General features: G+C 30.7%; 2 protein-coding genes across 2 annotated transcripts; one reads left to right on the top strand and one right to left on the bottom strand.

Moving 5' to 3' along the window:
• Positions 1-12,741: 12,741 nt before the first annotated feature.
• Positions 12,742-15,913, top strand: LOC11435586 (uncharacterized protein At1g66480). Its single transcript, XM_003616336.4, has 2 exons — positions 12,742-13,669; positions 15,611-15,913. Exons 1-2 carry the CDS (start codon positions 13,097-13,099, stop codon positions 15,671-15,673), a joined length of 636 nt encoding a protein of 211 aa, XP_003616384.1. The 5' UTR covers positions 12,742-13,096; the 3' UTR covers positions 15,674-15,913.
• A 2,110-nt stretch (positions 15,914-18,023) lies between these two features.
• On the bottom strand, positions 18,024-18,830 carry LOC11431655 (uncharacterized). The gene has a single exon (XM_003616335.3). It carries the CDS (start codon positions 18,712-18,714, stop codon positions 18,334-18,336), a length of 381 nt encoding a protein of 126 aa, XP_003616383.1. The 5' UTR covers positions 18,715-18,830; the 3' UTR covers positions 18,024-18,333.
• Positions 18,831-20,777: the final 1,947 nt, after the last annotated feature.

The following is a 20,777-nucleotide window of genomic DNA, read 5'->3' as shown; positions in this document are numbered from 1 at the left end:
TTTATCACACTTTTCTTGTAGCTTCTGACAAAGAATCTTGAGTCTATCTTCATATGTTGTTGATATGAAGTTAAACCCTTTGAGTTCTTCTTCAGAAGCTTTCAGTTCCAATAGAGTTGTTTTTTGTTGTTTCATTAAATCAACATATTTTTCTTTTAAATCAGACAACTCATTGGTTCTGTGTTCAAATAGTGATAAGAGTTCTTTTAGAGAATCAACAAGTTCTTGTCTGGGGATCTTGGAATATACCTCATTTTCATCTTCTGAATCTGATTCAACTTCTGATACTGCTTCTGATGATACTGTTGCCACTAACCCCATGGCTGCTTTTGCATCATCATCTGCTTCTTCTTTATCAGAACCAGATTCACTGTCCAGATCTTCCCAGGTCGCCATCAAACTCTTTTTGATTTGCTTTCTGAATTTACTGGAGCTGAAGCTTGGTTTCTTGGGTCTGCTTTTAGACTTCTCCTTCTGAAGATCAGGGCAATCAGCAATAAAATGACCAGGCTTCTTACAGTTGAAGCACCCCTTCTGATCTTCTTTCTTGAAGTTCTTGTAGCCATTCCTCTTGCTCAAAAATTTCTTCTGCTTCCTTGCCAGATACTCAAGCTTGTTGGACAGCATAGCCATCTTCACAGAATGATCTTCATCAGAATCTCCATCAGGTGATTCTTCTTCAGATTCACTGGCCTTGTAAGCTTTAGAAGATTTGGAAGACTTTCCTTTAGATGGTAGAGCAATAGATTTACTCTTCTTAGAGGACTCATGCTCATTCAGACTCATTTCATGCACTTTGAGAGAACTGACAAGATCTTCAACACTCAAGGTGTTTAGATCCTTAGCTTCCTCAATAGCAGTTACTTTGGGTCTCCGTCTAGAAGGCAAGCTTCTCAGAATCTTACTAACATGATCAGAAGTGACATAGCTCTTCTTCAGTATTTGCAGTCCAGATACTAAGGTTTGGAATCTTGAGTACATCTCCTCTATACTCTCATCATCCTTCATTTAGAACAGCTCATACTGATGAACTAGCATTAGGGCCTTTGCTTCTCTGAACTTCTTGCTTCCTTCGTAGTTGGCACAGAGTGATGCAAACATTGCCTTAGCAGTGGATTTATCACTCATCTTCATGTATTTAGTACGAGGAATAGAAGCAACAATAATCCCTCTGATCTTGTGATGCTTTTTGTAAGTCTTCTTCTGAGCAGGAGTGTGTATTTTTCTGTCAATAGCAGCTCCTTCTTCATCCAAATCCAGATCATCAACTCCGTCTTCAAGTATATCCCATAGTTCTTCATCCAATCCCATGATATAGCTGTACATATTGGTTTTCCACCATGAAAACTCTTCTGGATCTCCATTGAACTTTGGAGCTTTTCCAGAATCTGACTTCCTTTCAGCAGTATCATAGTCATGTTTGACACTTGTGTATTTTAAGGATGTAGTTGATTCCTCTCCTCCAGACATGTTTTTCTTGGATCTTGATCTGTCACACGGTTAAGTGCTTATGATAACAGAGCAAGTTCTGATACCAATTGAAGGTGAGAAAAACACAAGAAGGGGGGGTTGAATTGTGTTTTCTTTTTCTCTCAAAAAATACTTCTTCTGATGATACTTCAGAAGCAGTTTGGAAATGCTTCTGATGTAATGATCAGAATCAGATATGCAGCGGAAAAGATCAAAGCAGAGAAAAGAAGAATAAAACACAAACAGTTATCCTGATTCCTTCCACAAAACGGAAGTAGTCCAGTCCCCCTTGCACTTCCAAGGAGATTTCACTATAATCACAAAGATTACAAATGCTCAATACTCTCTAAGTATGAGACTTCTCAAAATGCTCAAGCACACAGGCAAGAGTCTTCCAATGCTCAAGCACTAAGCAAGAGTCTTCTAATGCTCAAGCACGCAGGCAAGAGTCTTCTGATCAAACAAAAAATACAATGAAATAAGTTTGACTTGAACACTTGATATACAATTAGTGGTGTTCACAATACAATACGATAAAGACTCTAGACTTTTGAATTTCTAAGATGTATCAAATAAGTGCAGAAATTCAGTGTGCTTTTTAGAATCAAATTGACAGAGTTTTGGCGCTTTTTAACTTGTATATGACTCTATCTTTATTCTTCAAGTCTTCACTCCTTTATATAGAGGCGTGAAAGAGACGTTGAGATGAATAGCACGTCTAAAGAGTCGTTGAGTTCCTTTGATCATCCACCAGTAATCCTTTGCCTGATTTGGGTGTAGTCCTTTGAAGAATTAGCTTCAAATTCATTTCCAACTTGAAGGAACATTTCTGCAGGCATGGCTGTTGTCTTGTCTTGTAGCGTAGACAAAAATAGACTAGTGGAGGTAGTGGTTGTACACTTGTACTTTGTCAACTCTGTTAATGAAGGACAAGTACTCAGTGTTCTCCAAATGACCGTTGATACCTCCCTTTCAATTCTTCGTACTTCTTAGACGAGGTTGAAATGTTAAACAGCTACTTTGAATCTTCAGTTTGAATTTTACGGATCAATTGTAGCTTCTGGTGATGATTTCGCTTCTGATGAAAACCTTGCTTCTATGACCTTCTGCTTCTGATGACGTCATCACTTCAGAAGCACTCCAGCTTCAGAAGCACTTTTAGCTTCAGACGCAGTTTTCTTCAGATGCTTCGAATTCCTTTACTCTCCATTGTTCTTCCAAGACCTATTGAAATTACTTGACTTGCCTTTGGTCCTGTACACTTGAACAATAATTAGCAATAACCAATTGACAAGTTTTAATACCTTGTTATCATCAAAACTTATTAAGGTTTATTGTGAAACACATTTTGTTCCAACAAAAATTGCTTCCAACAACTTTAATAAAACAAGTTATCAAATGACAACTTAAAAGAAATAACATTCAAAAGAAAAAAGAATAAAGAAAATGAAAGAAAAAATGCAGAATATAGTAAAGAAAAGGGGAGATAAAGCGGTAATAAAATAATTAAATTAATATTGTAGGGAATATAATGGTGGTTGGAATTCGTCTATCTGTCCATTCCTTAACCCGTTTGCTCCCATGATATGAGTGTTATAGAGCTTTCAAAAATTAAGGATTCCGCCTCTTATTCTTATTACAAACTTTTATATATATGAAAGATTTCTCCATTTTAATTTCCTCTATATTTCTCTCCTCCAAAATCCTCCCTTTCCCTCTAAATTCCTAAACAAAACCTTAAAAAAGAGGTGAATGAATTATTACTTCCGTCATCAACGAAGCCAATTCCTTCATGAATAACTCATTAGAAATTTATTTCAATTTGTGATTAATGATCTTAATATTGTATTGAAATTAGTATCGGTGAGAATTTGGGATTGAATGAATTTTCTTACTGCATTAACTTTCATTTGATGTCAGTGTCACTTTCTCTAGATGAATTATTTTGATATGACAATAACCTGAGATATGCTTTTCAATTATCCAAAATGACGACAGATATATAGAGTCGACATGATTTATATGGTACTATCATCATCCCTAATTAAAAGATCATGTTTTTATTTATTTATTTATGCGATTGTGATTTAAAACCTTCATGAAAATGTCTTTTGAATTGTGAGTCCTAGAAATTAAATAATGTTGTTTGTTACATGTAATATAGTGGCAAACAAATAACGGCAACCCTCACTTAAAAACTTAGAGAGGATGCTGAAAACTGAAGGGGTAGAGATGCTACCATGACTTTCCTTCATAGAATTTCAAATGTTCCCAAGTTGGCATTGTCATCCCTTCCATCTCTTGAAATCCTCGATGTTGGAATAAAGTTGTTTATATATTCCCAAAGGGAATTGTGTGTAATAAGCATATAATTTTAAGTCACATTTTATCATTGTCCATGACTTGTTTTACCAAGTAATATGAAAAAGCTAATTTCCCTTCGTCAAGTGACAATTTTGTGCTTCAAAGGAAACATCAGAATATTATAGGGTTAAGAAGATATTCCCTCCCTACAAAATTCGACTTTAGCACACTTTCATTACCTGCCAGAATTGTTAGAGCCATTATTTCTGGCGTTTGTAATTGAGAGGAGGTATTCATGTGTACTTGAATTCTGAGTTCAAGATTGGCATGTAAGGTGTATTTGGAGCATGTGTACTTGTAATTGTTAGTCGTCTCATATAACTAATAAGTAAAAGTAATATAATTTTGGTTCTGACAGCTGCCCCTCAAGCTCATGCTCCGAGCCACCTCCTGGTCAAAACAACTAGAAATGGTAATTGTTTTATTGAAATCAACAATTTTTTGTTACAAAATTATGTATTGGTGAGAAATTATACAAGTTTCAAGATAAACTTATTATTTTTTATTTTTAAACTCTCTCAGTCACAAATTATAAGAAAAAACTTATTTTATCTATCCCAAAATATAATAAAAAAAACCAAAAATACCAAGTTCTATCATTTTTTTTTTAAAACTCGGTATCCGATTTGAGAATCAACTAATCCGAGGGGACCAATCCTACCGACCACTTGCGGGGGCCCCGTTTAAAGCCAGAGCAAGCTCTGTATGGACTTAGCCCACCTAGAAGGAATCGAACCTGAGACCTCTGGAGGAGCAAACTCCAAGATCCCAAGCCAACTACTAGCCCAACCCCAAATGGGTTCCAAGTTTTATCATATTTAATTACGTTCTTTCGAAAAATCATATTTTCTAAAGCGAAATTAAATGCAAATTACATTCGATTTTCTATTCCTCTTGTTTTCTCTATAACTAAAAACCAATGAAAATTATCTACACTCTCTCATGAAACTTATTCTAAGGAGAATACAAGAAACTATATTCCAAATTATCAAATTTTAGTTTTCTCAAAATTCATGCAATGAACCCTAATTTTGATTTACAAAGGAGTTGATAAAGTAGAAAGAATGAGATGTTGATTTACATGCAATGTATCCGATAGTTAACGTCATTACCCTTAGATGAATGGAAATTACTAATGTGGTACTAATAAAACAAAATAAATAACATATCTACACATTTTTTAAATAAGGGAGTGATCAATATAAAAAGATGTTTAAACCTACAAAAATTTATCCATCCCTTTGAAATGAATGGTCAGTTTTGGCAAAATGCCAAATAGAGATACCCTAATAAACATTCAACAACGTACGGACTGTCGAATATACCATTCAGATATATCACAATGTGGTAGGTAGGTCACAAGGGAATGGTCTTAATTTCTTTTCAACATAAATTATCTATGTCCTTCGAAAATATGTAGTATCTTATGTACATCTTTGCTTGGAGAATGGATAATGGTACAAGACCCACAACAGAATTAGAGTGTAACATTATAATCATGATAAAAAAGATGTTACTCCCTTAGTTTCACACTGGAGTCACATTCGTTCATTTTAAGCATATTAAAAAATGACTATATATAAATTAAAAAAAAAAATAATAATATAACTTTACCAAATAATCATTGTTAACTATTAGGATTTTTTTTAGGGATATTAGGATATAAATTTTGTGAAATAGTGTTCTCTCTATAGCTGCAGTTTTTGGTTGGAGGATTTTGCATGAAAGGATCCAACAAGAGAGGCTTTAGGTATGAGGAGTGATAACATATTAGCATATTAGCATCAGAAATGTAGAAATGTTTGATTCTGTTTGGTAAAAATACAAGATAGCTGATAACCTAACTAATGTTTAGCTATTGACTACCGTTTTTTGATTTTACAATGTTTATATGTAGTGACAACATTTCCTTTGTAATGTAAAAAGCAATATAAAATTAAATTATAAATATAAATGCAAAATATATTTTGGGGTCAGATGGAACCCTATGCATATTTAAAAAAGGTCATTGAATTGTTTAAAGGGTTAACAGTGATTTACACCCCTGTAATATATGTTATTTTTGGTTTTCCACTTTGTAAAATATTTTTTTTGGTTTTCGTCCTTGTAATTTCAAAATTTCTGATTTTGGGCGTACAAAATCGATGATATGACAGCGGGGTAAACCAAAATTTGTTCAAATTACTAGGGGGTAAACCGAAATTTGCTCAAATTACAGAGGTATAAATCAAAATTTAATCAAATTACAAGGGGTAAAATTTGCCATGAAGGTCCAAAACTAAAAACTCTTCAAATTACAAGGACGAAAACAAAAAAAAATATTTTACAGGATGGAAAACCAAAAATGACATATATTACAGGGGTATAAAGCACCGTTAACCCTTGTTTAAATAATTGACAAAATGCAAAGTAATAAAAAATATTGAATATGATCCATTTAAACCACGAGATTACTATGCTCTAAGTGGCTAGAGCATAGTATTCCTGTGATAGGAAACAACATGACAGAACATCTCATGCATTTGGACAGTTCGATGGGTCATGGATGGTAAACAATCCCATTTACTAGAGTTCACGACCGTCTGATGTATTTGGTTGGAACTTAACAATGCATTATATAATGGGTGAGCTTTAAATGTTCCTATGTGGATGGACAAAATCAAACAATAATCTTGGATTTGATTCATTACTAGTGAAGAAATGAGACCTTAGTCTAAGAAAATTTGTGGAATTATCTCACTTCTTGCGTGAGTTTTTTTTTTAGAGGAAAGTTATATGAGTTTGTTGACTATATATAGCTCTCCATCTACAAATTGGTTAGTTAAATTAAATCAGGATAATTCTTTAAAATTAATATACATAATAATAATTTGATGTCATTTTTTTCTTCTTTAATTGTTGAAAAATTGATAGAATATTAAATAATGGGTTAATAGTGTTTTTCATCCCTGCAATATAGGTCATTTCCGGTTTTCGCCCTTATAAAATTTTCGGTTTGATTTGCATCCTTGTAAAACTTTTTTTTTTTTCCCGGAAAACACCCCTCCCCCATATGACTGTACATATTTGCTGACGAGGTACACTGTGTGGCATGTTGACTGTGCATATATGCTTATGTGGCGTGATAACTGTATAATTAATTTTATTTTTTATTTTTCTAAGACTACATGTGGCATTTGTGACTATTTTTTTTTTTCAAAAAAATAATATAAATTCATTTATATTAATTTAGAAATAAAATAAATTTTAAAAATAAAAAAATTCAGGATTTTTTTTTATTACGAAAAAATATTTTTCAAATTTTTTATTTTTTGTTTAAATTAGAAAATAATTGTTTTCTAAAATTTTAATTTCAAAAATGATTTAATAAAAATCTGGAATAAAATTTTCGAAAAAAAAAATCTGAATTTCTTCTAAATTTTTAAAAAAATTTGTATCCAGATTTTTAAAAATAAAACATTTTCCTCCAGAATCTTTAAAAAAAATTCGAAAAATTTGGAATAAAATTTTCGAAAAAAAAATATGAATTTCTTCTAAATTTTTAAAAAAATTTGTATCCAGATTTTTAAAAATAAAACATTTTCCAGAATTTTTTTTTGTAGAAAAAATTTTAAAACTGTTTTTTATTTTGGGAAAAAAATATGACTTTTTTTTAAAAATTTTGAATTTATTTTTTCTAATTTAACTTTTTTTTTATTTTGAAAATTAAACTTCAAAATCTTTAAAAAAAATTCGAAAAATCTGGAATAAAATTTTCGAAAAAAAAATATGAATTTCTTCTAAATTTTTTAAACAATTGTATCCAGATTTTTAAAAATAAAACATTTTCCATAAATTTTAAACCTGTTTTTTTTCGGAAAAAAAGTATGACTTTTTTTTTTAAATTTCGAATTTGTTTTTTCTAATTTAATTTTTTTTTATTTTGAAAATTAAACTCCAGAATCTTAAAAAAAAAAAAACTGAATTTCTTCTAAATAATTTTTTTTTGTAGAAAAAATTTTAAAACTGTTTTTTTTTCTGGAAAAAAATATGACTTTTTTTTAAAACCTCGTATTTGTTTTTTCTAATTTTTTGATATTTGAATTTAAAAAAAAAACCGATATTTCAAAAAAAAATCTTATCGTTTTTTCTGATTTTTTTAATATTTGAAAAAAAAAAACTTTTTTTTTTCAATTTTTAAATTTTATGGAAAAAAATCTGAATATTTTTCTGATTTTTTTTTATTTTTGAAAATTAATTTTCAAATATTTTAAAAAATAAAATCTGATGTAGACGGTTAATAATAAAAAAAAAAGAAGCCAAGTCAGCGCCACATATGCGCATTTGATGAGTTGGATGGAGGAGGGGTGTTTTCCGGAAGAAAAAAAAAAACGTTTTACAAGGATATAAATCAAACCAAAAATTTTATAGAAGCAAAAACTGAAAATAATCTATATTACAGGAATGAAAAGTACTATTAACCCTTAAATAATCGATAGACCACAACAAACATTTGAATTTGATTGTATCCGTCGGTATGCTGAATGGAAAGGTCGCTTTGCCGGCATTTTATGGTTTGAACTAAGTAACCATCATTTTTGAATAATTGATTGACAATGTCAATTCTTTTTCTTTTTACGAGACAATGTCACATTCAATTGACCTAAAATTATTAATTCTAGATTTTACAAAGTCATAGATAGAGTGTCGCTGACTCATTTATTCAATGAATCCGCTGACTCATTTTTAAATGTTCAAATTTTTAAACAATCAAATGAACTACTACTTTATGGGAGGTTGATTAGATTGAACTCACATTTGGTATTGTCAACAAAAAAAGGAAAAAGAAAGAAAAAGATTCATGCATATGTTTTATTGGCTTCTAATTTATTTCTTCTTCAGTTCAATTCCATTAATTTTAAAGTGTAGAAACTCAGGAAATACATAGAAACTCAGGAAAAGACATGAAGAAATATGTTTGTATATTTACTGAATGCCTTCAATTATAATAAGGTGCTCCTATATATATTGTACGATAGGAGACAAGAAATCAAGGAAAACAATTATAAATAAAATTAATTGATCATATTATAATTGAGATATTAATTACAATAATGAGAAGATCATATAATATCGTAACACAAAGGAGCTTTAATCTCACCATGGAAATAACACGAGAGTGAAAGAACATTTTTTTTATATAATTCAATGGGTACTAATAACCATTTTATAACCATCTCCGATGAAATTTGAACTATATACCTTGAGGATATAAGACTAAACTATCCCCGATAAAATACAAAAGTTGGATCAAAGTTGCGACGCCTTGGTTCCAAGTGATGCAAAGAACACATCCATTCAGTTCCTGGGTGGATTTTACCCGAGCCTTGGAAATAGACCTTGGTGCGTCAATCTATATATTTAGTATGGTATGGAATTGCAAAAGTAAAAAAAAATTACCCGCTGATATTTGATATTTATTGTGTGTAGGGAATTACATGCTTTAGCCATTAAGGACAATTGATGAAATGTTCGGTTCCAAACATTTCTCTTAGCTAGATCTTAGGTTATGATACCATCTAATTCTAGCTACGGTAGCCTTAAGATAGATACAAAATTGTATTTAGAACACACCATGATCGGGTGCAAATCCTCTCCATTTGTAGAGAAAATGGCCAATCTCAATTTCCACTCATAAAAACATGACACGTGGAAGACATGATATCAATGACTCACATTTATTTCCTACACATACTTCTATCAATTATTTATTTTCAGAAATAAAAAATACTCCTTCACCCCCTTCCTTGCTCTGTTCAGCAACACACCCTTCCTCTCCAACATTACGCCTTCACCGTTGCATTATATGACCTTCACCAGCTTCCGTCGACTGCTACACCACAACTTTAGACTTTGCCGCCACCGTCTATTCTGTTTGTTTACTACTTAAAACTTCAAAATTTAATCTCAATCTCTTTCAATACACGTGTTATATTTCTTTTGCATTTTGTGTACATGGATTATTAATTATTAATCTTAAATCTCATAATCTTCCGATTTTTGGTTTTTTTTTTTTCTTTTGCATTTTGTCTATTCTTTTGAATTTTTGGGATTTTCAGGTTAAACTATTAATAAATCATAACTAAATTAATTTGTTATAGGTTAACCTTGAGATGGGACATAAAACAGACCAATTGCCCATCTGTGACGACAACAAAGAAGAACCCCAACGTAACCTCCTATGGCGGCGACATAAAACAACAATAACACAAGGAACAGTGATGACAACCTCATGTTTGACCATACGACAACGGCGGCGGTCGACGGAGTGACTGGGTTTGGTCGGCAACGATCGTGGTTTTCTTAATTACAGTGAAATAGGTTCTTAATTTTTCCCGGGTCTGCTGAAATCCAAACGAGAGAGAAGGAAGTTGTGTGGTTTTTCTTTTTTCTTTTCAGAAGCGGTGTGGTTTTCAATGTTTTGTTTATCAAAATAAAATAAAAAGAAAAGGAAAATAATTCATTGAATGAATAAGAACCGTCCATTTTTACTTATCCACATGTCATGTTTTTATGAGTGGAAATTGAGATTGGCCATTTTCTCTACAAATGGAGAGGATCTGCACCCACCATGATCATTACGAGTGGTTGGTGATTGGTGGTCTCAGCGTAGTGGGTTGCTCCAATCGTTCGTTAATCGAGAGTATTTGATGTGAAAAAGCACATCTAAGGATTGGTTCAAATTTGTGCCATATGTTAGCAAGCTACAACTACCCATGTATTTCCCGCCCTTGCCCATTCCATCCCATGTATGGAAGGATGTTGTCATTAGGGGTGATATATAATTGGTTGGATCAGACCGAATTACTTTGTTTAAATATGTCTGCCTATTTAAAAAATTAAAGCTTAAGTCTGTTACATGTAAATGGACTTTGATCCTGGTCTTGCCTTTTTAATTAAAAGTCTATTTTTTGTTAATTTGTTAAAAAAAAACATTCGATCTTTTAAAAAAGGTTAATAAATCAATAAATAGGATGATAGTCTAAATTTTGTATTGAGTCTTTATATTATTTATTATTATTTTGGATATATATAAATTGGTCCGACAAGTTTAATAAATTTTTTAAAAAGTCTAAAACTAATTTATTTAAATAAATTTTAAAGAATCTGTCCAGTCTTTTTACTGAACAAACTAGACCAAACCGAATTTTATGTATGTCGATCAAACTATAGACTTCTGTCGGACGATCTAACCTATCCCTCCCCACCCCAAGTTGTCATGGAATTTTACCAGACTTACCACCTTCCTTCGGATACATTACAATTTTGGTAGTCATCGATAGACCATTTAAAATATGACCACTTCATTCCTCTCAGAAGTGACCACACCTGCAAAGTATACTTTTTATTTTTTTTGAAGAATCCAGCAAAGTATACTTGAAGTCTTCATGAATCAAATTCTTATATTGCATGGATTGCCTAAGTCAATTGATACACGGTTAGTGTTTCACACACTAACTACTAATAAATTAGAATATCTCATCGGCAATATTTAATAAAAACCTTTAGTCCAATATTTTAATTTAAATAATGTGACCGTTTAAGATTAATTAGTTTAAGATTAATTAGTTGATAGTGTAAAACTTTCCTAACTCTTAATAATACATATCGATTTCACCTATTCTGTTAAAACACACACACACACACACACACACACACACACATATATATATATATATATATATATATATATATATATATATATATATATCAATACAAATAACTTTCATTTGTTATATATTTCAAAATAAAATTTGGCAATATAAATCATTTGAAAATAAATAGAAGCATATTAATAGTATTTAATTTGAAAGAAAAAAAAAACTAAAAACAGCATTGGTGATTGGTGAACACAAATTTAAAAAGTTGAAATTAGATAGAATCATCTGACGTAAGGTGTGAGCAGCTTGACACTAACGTCCATAACTTCCTTTCTTGTTCAATAAAAGAGTGAAAAGGAGTTGAAAATCAAAGGGACTCTCTCGATGGCCTTATCCATTGGTAAGTTAGTTGTCCACCATGCTAAAACTGACCCTACATTGAAGGGCCATCTAAAAAGAGAAACAATAATAGTAGTATATATATATACAATTATTTCATTTATAATATACGTCGACATAATACACTATGAATATAATCATTTCAATTGGAAATTATTTCTGGAAACTAATTTAACACATTAGTGTTTTAGCTTGTAAATAGTTATCGTATATGATATTTTTGTAGACGTAAGACATTGTATAAAACATCCAACTTCTTAGTAATGATTACGTGAAGAAAATCTTCTTTGTAATGATGTATATCCATTGTGTTTAATTTACTCACAAACACATCTTTTACTTTCAAGATAAATGTTATTTAAACGACTAATTAATTATCCAACAACATATTTATATACTATAAATATATGATTTTGTTTTTTATTAGTTTTTTCTTTGAAAACTCAGTATTCAATTTAAGAATTTACTAATTCGAGAGGATCAATTCCACCGTTTACTTGCAGAGATTCCGTTTAAAGCCATAACTTTTGCTTTGTATGGGACTAGTCCGAAGTTTTTCTATTTGATCTAGTTAAATCAATATTTATAAATGTTGTATTTTTGTACCGTTGTCAAATAAAAGTTTTAGTTGTTTAAATAAGATTCCTTTTCTTTGACAAATATGGACAAACAAAGAAATTCCTTAAAAAAAAAAAAAAACCACATATGAAAAGAATATAAAGGTAGATTAGATACCCACTTGTTTTTTTTCTTTTCTAAATGGAAGGAGGAGTGCAATCAAGAATGATTAAAGGTTGGTGCCTAGCTTACCCCACACCTATTTTTCTTGTTTATATTTTTACCCTAACCAAACTAGATTTTTCTTCTCATAACCAAACTTTTCCCACTACTATTACTAGAATGGAGCTAGTCTTTCTTTTTTAGTAGCATGGAGCTGGTCTTTTTCTACTAGTAGTAAATAATATATACAACGAAGTCGTCAAAAAATATATATAAGGAAACCTCATCAAAATTCAACATATTCACACATGCACATCCCATAATTCAAATTTGATTGTGTCAACCCTCTAACTTGTTAGTTCTTACTACCATAACAATCCCAATATATATAAATACAACCACAAAACTCATAACCCACACTTTCACCCAATCAACCAAACACAAAAATACAAAACCACAAAGAAACACAAGACAAGACACAAAACCTAAGAGAGAAACCAATCATGGGAAACACCATAGGAAAAAGCAAAAAAGCTAAGATTATGAAGATAGATGGAGAAACCTTCAAAGTAAAAACTCCAACAACATCAAACGAAGTTGTCAAAAACTATCCCAACCATGTTTTACTTGATTCTCAAGCAGTAAAACACTTCGGGCTTAGGGCAAAACCCTTAGAGCCAAATCAAGAACTCAAGCCCAAGAAAATTTACTTCCTAGTAGATTTACCTAAGATTGAGCCCGAAAATGAAAAAACATCGTTACCAAGGAGGGTACGTTCCAGTGGAATAAGGAACGTGGATGCTAAGGGTAGACTTGAGTTATTGATGCTATCTAAACGCTCCGTTTCAGATATTTCCTTAGTGAAACCACCGTCGAATTTGGGCTTTGATAGGCCCTTTGATGGGTCCATGAGGGTGAAGATGAGGCTTCCTAAAGCCCAGTTGGAAAAGTTGATGGAAGAGAGTAATGATGGGTCTGAGGTGGCGGAGAAGATTATGAGTTTGTATATGGGTGGCGGTGGTGATGCGGCGGAGCATGACAGTGATGTTTTACGGCAAAACCGAAAGCCTCGTGGGGTATGTATAAGTATTTATTTTAATATTGTTGTTATTATTATCTTGGATTGTTTTGATTATTATTTATTTAAAATATTATGTCACATGATAACATTCTTTGAAAGTGGCTTGAAGTTTCGTCGTTGTGTTTGGATGGAGTTGCATAATGGTGATGTTGACTAGCGTGAAATTGCATGTGGTTGCAAAGACAGGGTCCTTTTCTTGTTGCGGATTTCAAGCTATATATTATAGAACTATTTAATAAATTTTAGGTTTACTTGTCGCATGATCATAGCTTAGTTGGCAGCGATATAGAGGTTGAGATTTGAACCTCAGACATCCCACTTATACACTTTTAAAAAAAGTGAATTCTAGCCACCGGACTACTTGACAACAAAAAAAAAAAAAACTTTAGATTTACTTGATATAAAAATAAAATAAAAATTAGTTTATTTTTTCCTCAAATTTTCGTGGCATTGACATAGGAATCTAAATCCCCATTCCGAGTACAACAAAAAATTAAGTAATTAAAAAAGTCAGTTATATAGATTAAATTATGTTACGATGTTATATCATAAATTATATTTGAATCTAAAACACTAACCTTAAAATATTTTATAATAGTTTCTTTTATTGTTTTTTACACTAGTATATATTTGATTTATTCTTCTTACTACGACATTTATATGTATTCTTTGTGCATGTCCAAAACACATACATAAGCTTATTTTCTACTATACATGCTACATTCATTCTCTCTCTAATGGTGTAATTTTTAATCCTATCATATCTAGTTTTATCATTCATCCAACGCGACATCCTCATCTATTCTACGCTTAACATTGTAAAAAAAAAATTATTGAAGGGTAAAACTTAGTAAAATTTGTTTCATGTTAGAATTCAAATTTTGATTCTCTCTATTATTTTTTCATCTAAGTTCATTCAACATTTGAACTCAATTACTTTTTTTAGGGGATCTGAACTCAATTACTTGGTTAATAAACTTCATGTTTTAATATGTTTTTCTATTCTATATTTTAATACTTAATTGGATTGTCTTCAACTTATGTATAATAGCTTAAAAACACTTTTTATTTTTTTTTATTTTTATAGAAACTTAACAAGACTTTGGATTTTAATAAATGTTTTATTTTAGGTAAATAATCATTTTCGTCTTTAAATGTATAATGAGTTGTTACAACTTACAATAGTCTTTCAACGTGGCCATTTTATAATTTCGCTACATTAAAATTGGTACACAAGTTATTATTGTTTTTCTCAATATGCATGTATGAACAAACCTTAAAATGCAATCAATATATGAAGTAGGGGAAGTACTTTATCAATTTAATGTATAGTTTCTTCATGATACATTTCCTAACTTTCAAGTAAGTAAAATACATTATTTTACTTCAAATAATGTCAAACATGCTATGTGAAAACTGAAAAGGATTTTGGAGGTTTCACATCCTAACAAACCGCTAGAGAACAACTTACAGTTTTTGTAGCTTTATTACATACGCATGCACTCAATTATTTTGATCATTTACATGTGAACTCAATATACTAATACTCGTCGTTTACTTGTTGGTGTGGCACAATAAAACCTATTATAGGAGATTTTGGCGTATTCAAATACCCAATTTAACAAGGGGAAAAATAAAATAAAAAGACAGAGGAAAGAACATTTCTTTGTTTGGTATCACGGTGAATATGTCAGAATCATGATGATCCATTGTGATTTCCTAAAAGCTACACTTTGTAGCTTCTGCAAAATCATGGTTAATTATCGTGATTCTAACATACACACCGTAATACCAACCGTGCACTTAAAGTTGTTTTAGACTCTAATAATATGTATAGTTTCTTAGTAAATAGATTCATTTCATCTTTTAGCTACTAATCCATTTTTCCAGAAAATTGTGTTAATGAATTAATGTTGTTTTGTTAAATATTTTGCAGAAACGAGTGAGTTTTAGTCCAATGGAGATTGAAGAAAGTCCTGTTGAAGCAGCTCCTCAATAGTATTTCCTCTTAGATTTTTTATTAGTACTGCATGATAGTTAGATTGTACATTTGTACTAGAGTATATATATATATATATATATATATAGACAAATATGTCTATAAATGCATATATTTGTATTTTGTATTGTAGTGCTAAGATTAGAAAATCAATTAATTAGTGTTGCGTTGAAATCGTGCCTCGTTGCTTGATCATATATGTAGTGCTTGTTTTTGGTTACGGAAGAAGGATACAAGATATTTCTTTATCTTATTTACCGTTTGCACTTCAAGCACTAAAATTAAATCTTCTCCTCCTCCAACCCCAAGTTGAACGTCCTTTAACTTACGATCACATACATATCCACCGTGCTATCGTTTTCAGTTGCAATGGTATATACGTGCTTGAACTTATTCTTCATCACCCTTTCGTCTTGTCACTAATCTTTCCAAAAATAATGAATCCCTTTAGTTCCCAACTACTTTGGTGAATCTTCTTGTCAACCATGAACCATCCATTCTATGAATATTCCTTCATTCCTTATTTCCTTTATCAATTTCATTTATATCTCTGTATTAAGATTTAAGAGGAACCCCCTTTGAATTCCAACTCACCAAACAGTCTTTTAAGCTATACTTATGAATTACTCTTTCTAAGTGTCGCGGTTTGATCATGTTTATTATTCATATAATCTACTTTAATCATATTTTTGTATTAATATATAAAAATAAATGTTAGATATAAGATGTTCAAGTTTTCAAGATAAAATTTATATTTATGAATTCCTAACCGTTATACTCCTTAACAAAACTTACTTGGTCAAAATAATCTTTAAAATATCAACCACCACATTTAATAAGAAACAAAAGGAGTACAATTTTGCACCACAAACCTTATCTCTCCACTTCTAATCTACACCAATCCAACGGAGCCATGTTAGTATCAAATTATTAAACGATGTTCCGTATTGTTTTAATGTTTTTGTGAGTAAAATGTATTTGGACATCAATATTCAACAACATCCCCTTTCATACGTGTATCTAATTTTATGTTGCAAAAATGCCTTAGTTTTGTAAAATAAAAAAGTACTTTTCTTTTTGTTTTGAAGAGGAAAATATGTACTAGAAAGAACAAAAAAATTAACTTATTAATGCAGTATTTTGGTTTTTAAAGAAGGGAAATACTAACAAGTGGGTACTTGTTAGCATGATCCCTTCAAAAATACTAATATAATATCGTTGATTATAAACGGCAGCGGGAATTGAAATATAAACAAGAAAATTGAGTGTACTATAATAGTTAGGATAAATAAAAGTTAATTAATCTTTGTATCACAAAATAGTCAAGATGTGCTACTAATTTACCAAACAAAGCAGCACATAACAAATTCTAAAACTTTATTTTGCACTTAATAAAAGATTCTCTTTGACCAAAAAAATAAATAAATTCTCACAATAGGTATTTTGTCCATGTTATTTCTGGCTCAAAAAAACTAATTCAAAATTAAAGAGAAAAAAGAGCTTTCAAAGTAAAATTGACGTTGTTTGATAATTTCATATTTTAAAAGTAAAATACAAATCAAAGGTGTTAAATTAGTAAATGAGATTTTAGAAACTTTGCATATATTTTTTCATTGAACAAACAAACAGTCAACCTCTAAAATACCACTTTTTTACAAATTCAGTCCATCAACTACTATAATCAACTAAAAACGTCCAAAAACTATTCTTTCATCCAACTATTAGCCCATCAATTGGTTAACACTCGTATTAAGTTGATCATTAGTAGTTCTTAAACTCCAAAAATACATCAATTAAGTCTTTAAAAAGTCATGTGAAAAACAACCAATTAGTCCCTAAATGTTATTTTTTTTGTGAAATATATCTTCTCTAATCCACAACTAAATACAAAGGATATTGTTTTAGTTTGTGCAAGAAGGATAATTTTTTTGTGCTACAACAATTCAACGTTGAGATGACGAAATTAAAGGTGATGAACAAGAGCGCACTATTTTTTGATCATAATAAATATTCAAAATTTTGTTTTTAGTTCTTAAAAAGAAATTGCACGTTTCATTCTTTGTAAAATTTTCTTTAAGTATTTTTAGTTCGTGTAAAATTTTCGATCAACCTTTTTAGTTATGTAAAATTTGTCGTTGGTATTTTTGATCCCTAAAATTACTAAAGGAAAATGTTACGAGGATTAATCCTTTATTTTTTTTCTTACTTTTATTAAACTTACATCGATCAAGTTACAACTTACGATCTTAGTTGTGAGGATAAAACCCATCAACTTCTACTTCTATAGAGCATCATTAATCATAGCTGGTTTTTTAGGCAATATTCATTCACGGGTTCAACATGGACCACATATGAAAGAAAACATTGAGATATTTTTTAGGAAGCAAATTAGCACATAGAATTAGAAATCCAACTCTGAAAAACCTCGATCGATAAACTTTGAATCTAACCCTTCAAATCAAAGTCCAAACCCTATGTAAAATCCAAAACAAATCCTTTATCCCCTTACACGAGTTTAGAAGTTACTACTAATTTTCTTTATGCATATAAAGATGTTTTGGTGGCTGATTGAAAAGTTAAATAGTGTAAGGAGGTCTAAAGTTTGATCTTATGGTCGTCATAAAAAAATAACAATATTAACATTTACCGTTAAAAAATCTCTAATTTTCGTCGTCCATCGGGCGACACTTTTCTCCCATCAAGATGTTCTTCCTCCAAAGAACTTCTTCTTCTTGGTTTCCTTCTTCCAATCCTCCTTCAGCCTGCACTTTTCTCCAAGATAGCATCCTCACCATTGAAATAGCTCTGGTGCTAATTTTACTGTTTAGCTTCGAAATTAGCTTAGTTTCCTTGGTCGAAGACACCGTTGCTTCCTCCTCCGCCTCTGTGTGGAGCTTCTTCATGTTCTTAGAACCACATAGAAAAGTGATGATGGAAAAAATAGAAAAAACTGAAAGAACAACAAATAGAATTGTTGTGGTTGGCATGGATGAAAATAGAAGAAGAGTGTGCATGTTAGACACAAGAAGAGGCCTCGCCATGTTAACAAATTAAATTAGAGGATTCAAGTCCCTCTCTTAGAGGGTATGTAATGGAGAGTTACACGCTATAAAAACTTGGTATACTAAATATATGTGGTTTGTGAGTGTTATAGGCTTAATAAGAAAACTCATATTTGAGGAAAAAGAAATTGATTTTAACCTTCAATAAACTTTTATATAGATTTTTAAAAAGAAAAATTGATTATAACTCTTAAAAAATTATTAAGGAAAAACATGTTTTCTCGTTATAAACTTTTTTTTTTTTTTTTAATAGACGAAATGGCAAACCTATTATAAACTCACACACAAGTAGAGGTCCCGGAGTTCGAATTTCGATCATAGCGTCTGATCTAACAATTTCAATATTTTTTCAGTTGAGTTAGGATTTATGGACATAAATTTTTACTTAATCTCTATTCAAATTTCCTCCAAATTTTTGGCCTCAATTATTTTCATTTATAAATTTTAGTACTCTGTAATAGGTGTGCCTAAATAAGTTGAAATATCAACATTCAATTTTCTCTATTATTATCTAAAAAACTAGGTAAATATCGACATTCAATTTTACGTGTGATAAAAGGCATTATTAGTGATGTGAAAGTCTTCCCCTGGCTGCTCTACCATAGAGGGAAAGAAAGACTAGTCAAGAGAAGAGAGGATTAAGGGCGACAACCCCTTTTTAAGTAAATTTTTTTTCCAATGTGAAAATGTAATAATATAAATTTTGATCCAAATACATTTGATTTTTTTTTTAATCCATTTTGCTTACATTTTAGGGTAATAGTCATTTTAGTCCCTGAATGTGTAATGAGTAAATACAATAGTTCCTAAATGTAAATTATAAAATAGTCATTGATTATGCATTTCGTTAGTCAAAATAGTCATTCGCGTTAAAATGTTATATTAATACTGTTGAAAGTGACTCAAAATTGATGGTTGCAGGAGAGACAAAATCGGGGCCTCAATTTTGCTCATTTTTGAGACTATCGTCTCGGCGAAAATCGGCGCCCGAAGGGTTGAAATTGGTGCCCGATTTCTCGCATCAACTGAAAAATAAAACATATTTTTTGGGCTTGAATTTGTTCCATTTTTTAAGGGATGCTTCACTATAAATATAAACCTTGTATCAGATGAAATGAGTGAGAGTAAAGAGCCATAAAACAAGGGTTTAAAAGCCAACATCAAACCTAGAGTTTCAGCGGCGAAGCTCGTAAAAAATTTATGCAGGGGCCAACTATAAAGAAGAATTTTTTTTTTGAAAACAGATGTATTAAATTTAAGGATAAAGTATATTTTTAGTCTCATAAATTATAATTTTTTAGGTTTAGTCCTTAAAAAATTTATTCAATTTTTATCTCAGTTTTTTAAAATTTTACAAAAAAAAAAAAGTGTTTTTAGTCTTGAATTTAATCTCTAACAAAAAATTAAATACTAAAATTAACAAATCTTAGAAACTTAACATAAAAATCGTTATTTTAAATGTTTGGGCAAAATGCATTTGAAGAACCCAATTTCATCAATAACTGTCTGTTTAATAATAGATTAATAATGTCTTTTCAAATGTAAATAAATAAGTTATTTGCAAGAAACTCATTGTCCATTTAATTTGTCTATGACTATTCTCTTGATAATTTTTATTGTTGAAAAAGGTTTTTGTATTGTTATTAAGACCTATTGTTGTTATTAAGACCGAAAGTATCAAACCAATACAAATAAATCTATTAATTTTGGAGTAGTTTTTTTACTTTATTATTTATGCTAATTTTTGCAACTAAACTTGTTTGAGGTAGCCAAATGTTTATTAATTGGGGTAGCCAGATATCAATACATACCGACTAATTCAAGAATAATATTTTTTTTGGGGTAGCCAAGGCTACCCCTCCCATATGAAGGGCTACGCCCCTGCAGGGTTTGTAGATAATTCTCTTGGCAACAAACACTAGCGTTGGGATTGATTTACCTTGGAGAAACACTATTAGGATTGAGTCTCTTGGTCGCGGGAAGAGATTCAGGATTTTGGGTAGAATTAAGTTTGAAGACTTGTTATGGTAACCCCTTCGATA

This window comes from Medicago truncatula, chromosome 5, assembly GCF_003473485.1.
Source record: "Medicago truncatula cultivar Jemalong A17 chromosome 5, MtrunA17r5.0-ANR, whole genome shotgun sequence".
NCBI lineage: Eukaryota > Viridiplantae > Streptophyta > Magnoliopsida > Fabales > Fabaceae > Medicago > Medicago truncatula.
The sequence above is the reverse complement of the archived record's forward strand: the minus strand, read 5'-3'. Positions and strand labels throughout refer to the sequence as shown.

What these genes read in the sequence shown, in the direction of transcription:
- LOC11435586 (XM_003616336.4), top strand. Translation starts at nt 13,097, where the DNA reads ATGGGAAACACCATAGGAAAAAGCAAAAAAGCTAAGATTATGAAGATA. An exon ending in AAAACCGAAAGCCTCGTGGG is followed by an intron (nt 13,670 to 15,610) that starts GTATGTATAAGT and finishes AATATTTTGCAG; the next exon opens with AAACGAGTGAGTTTTAGTCC.
- LOC11431655 (XM_003616335.3), bottom strand. Translation starts at nt 18,714, where the DNA reads ATGGCGAGGCCTCTTCTTGTGTCTAACATGCACACTCTTCTTCTATTT.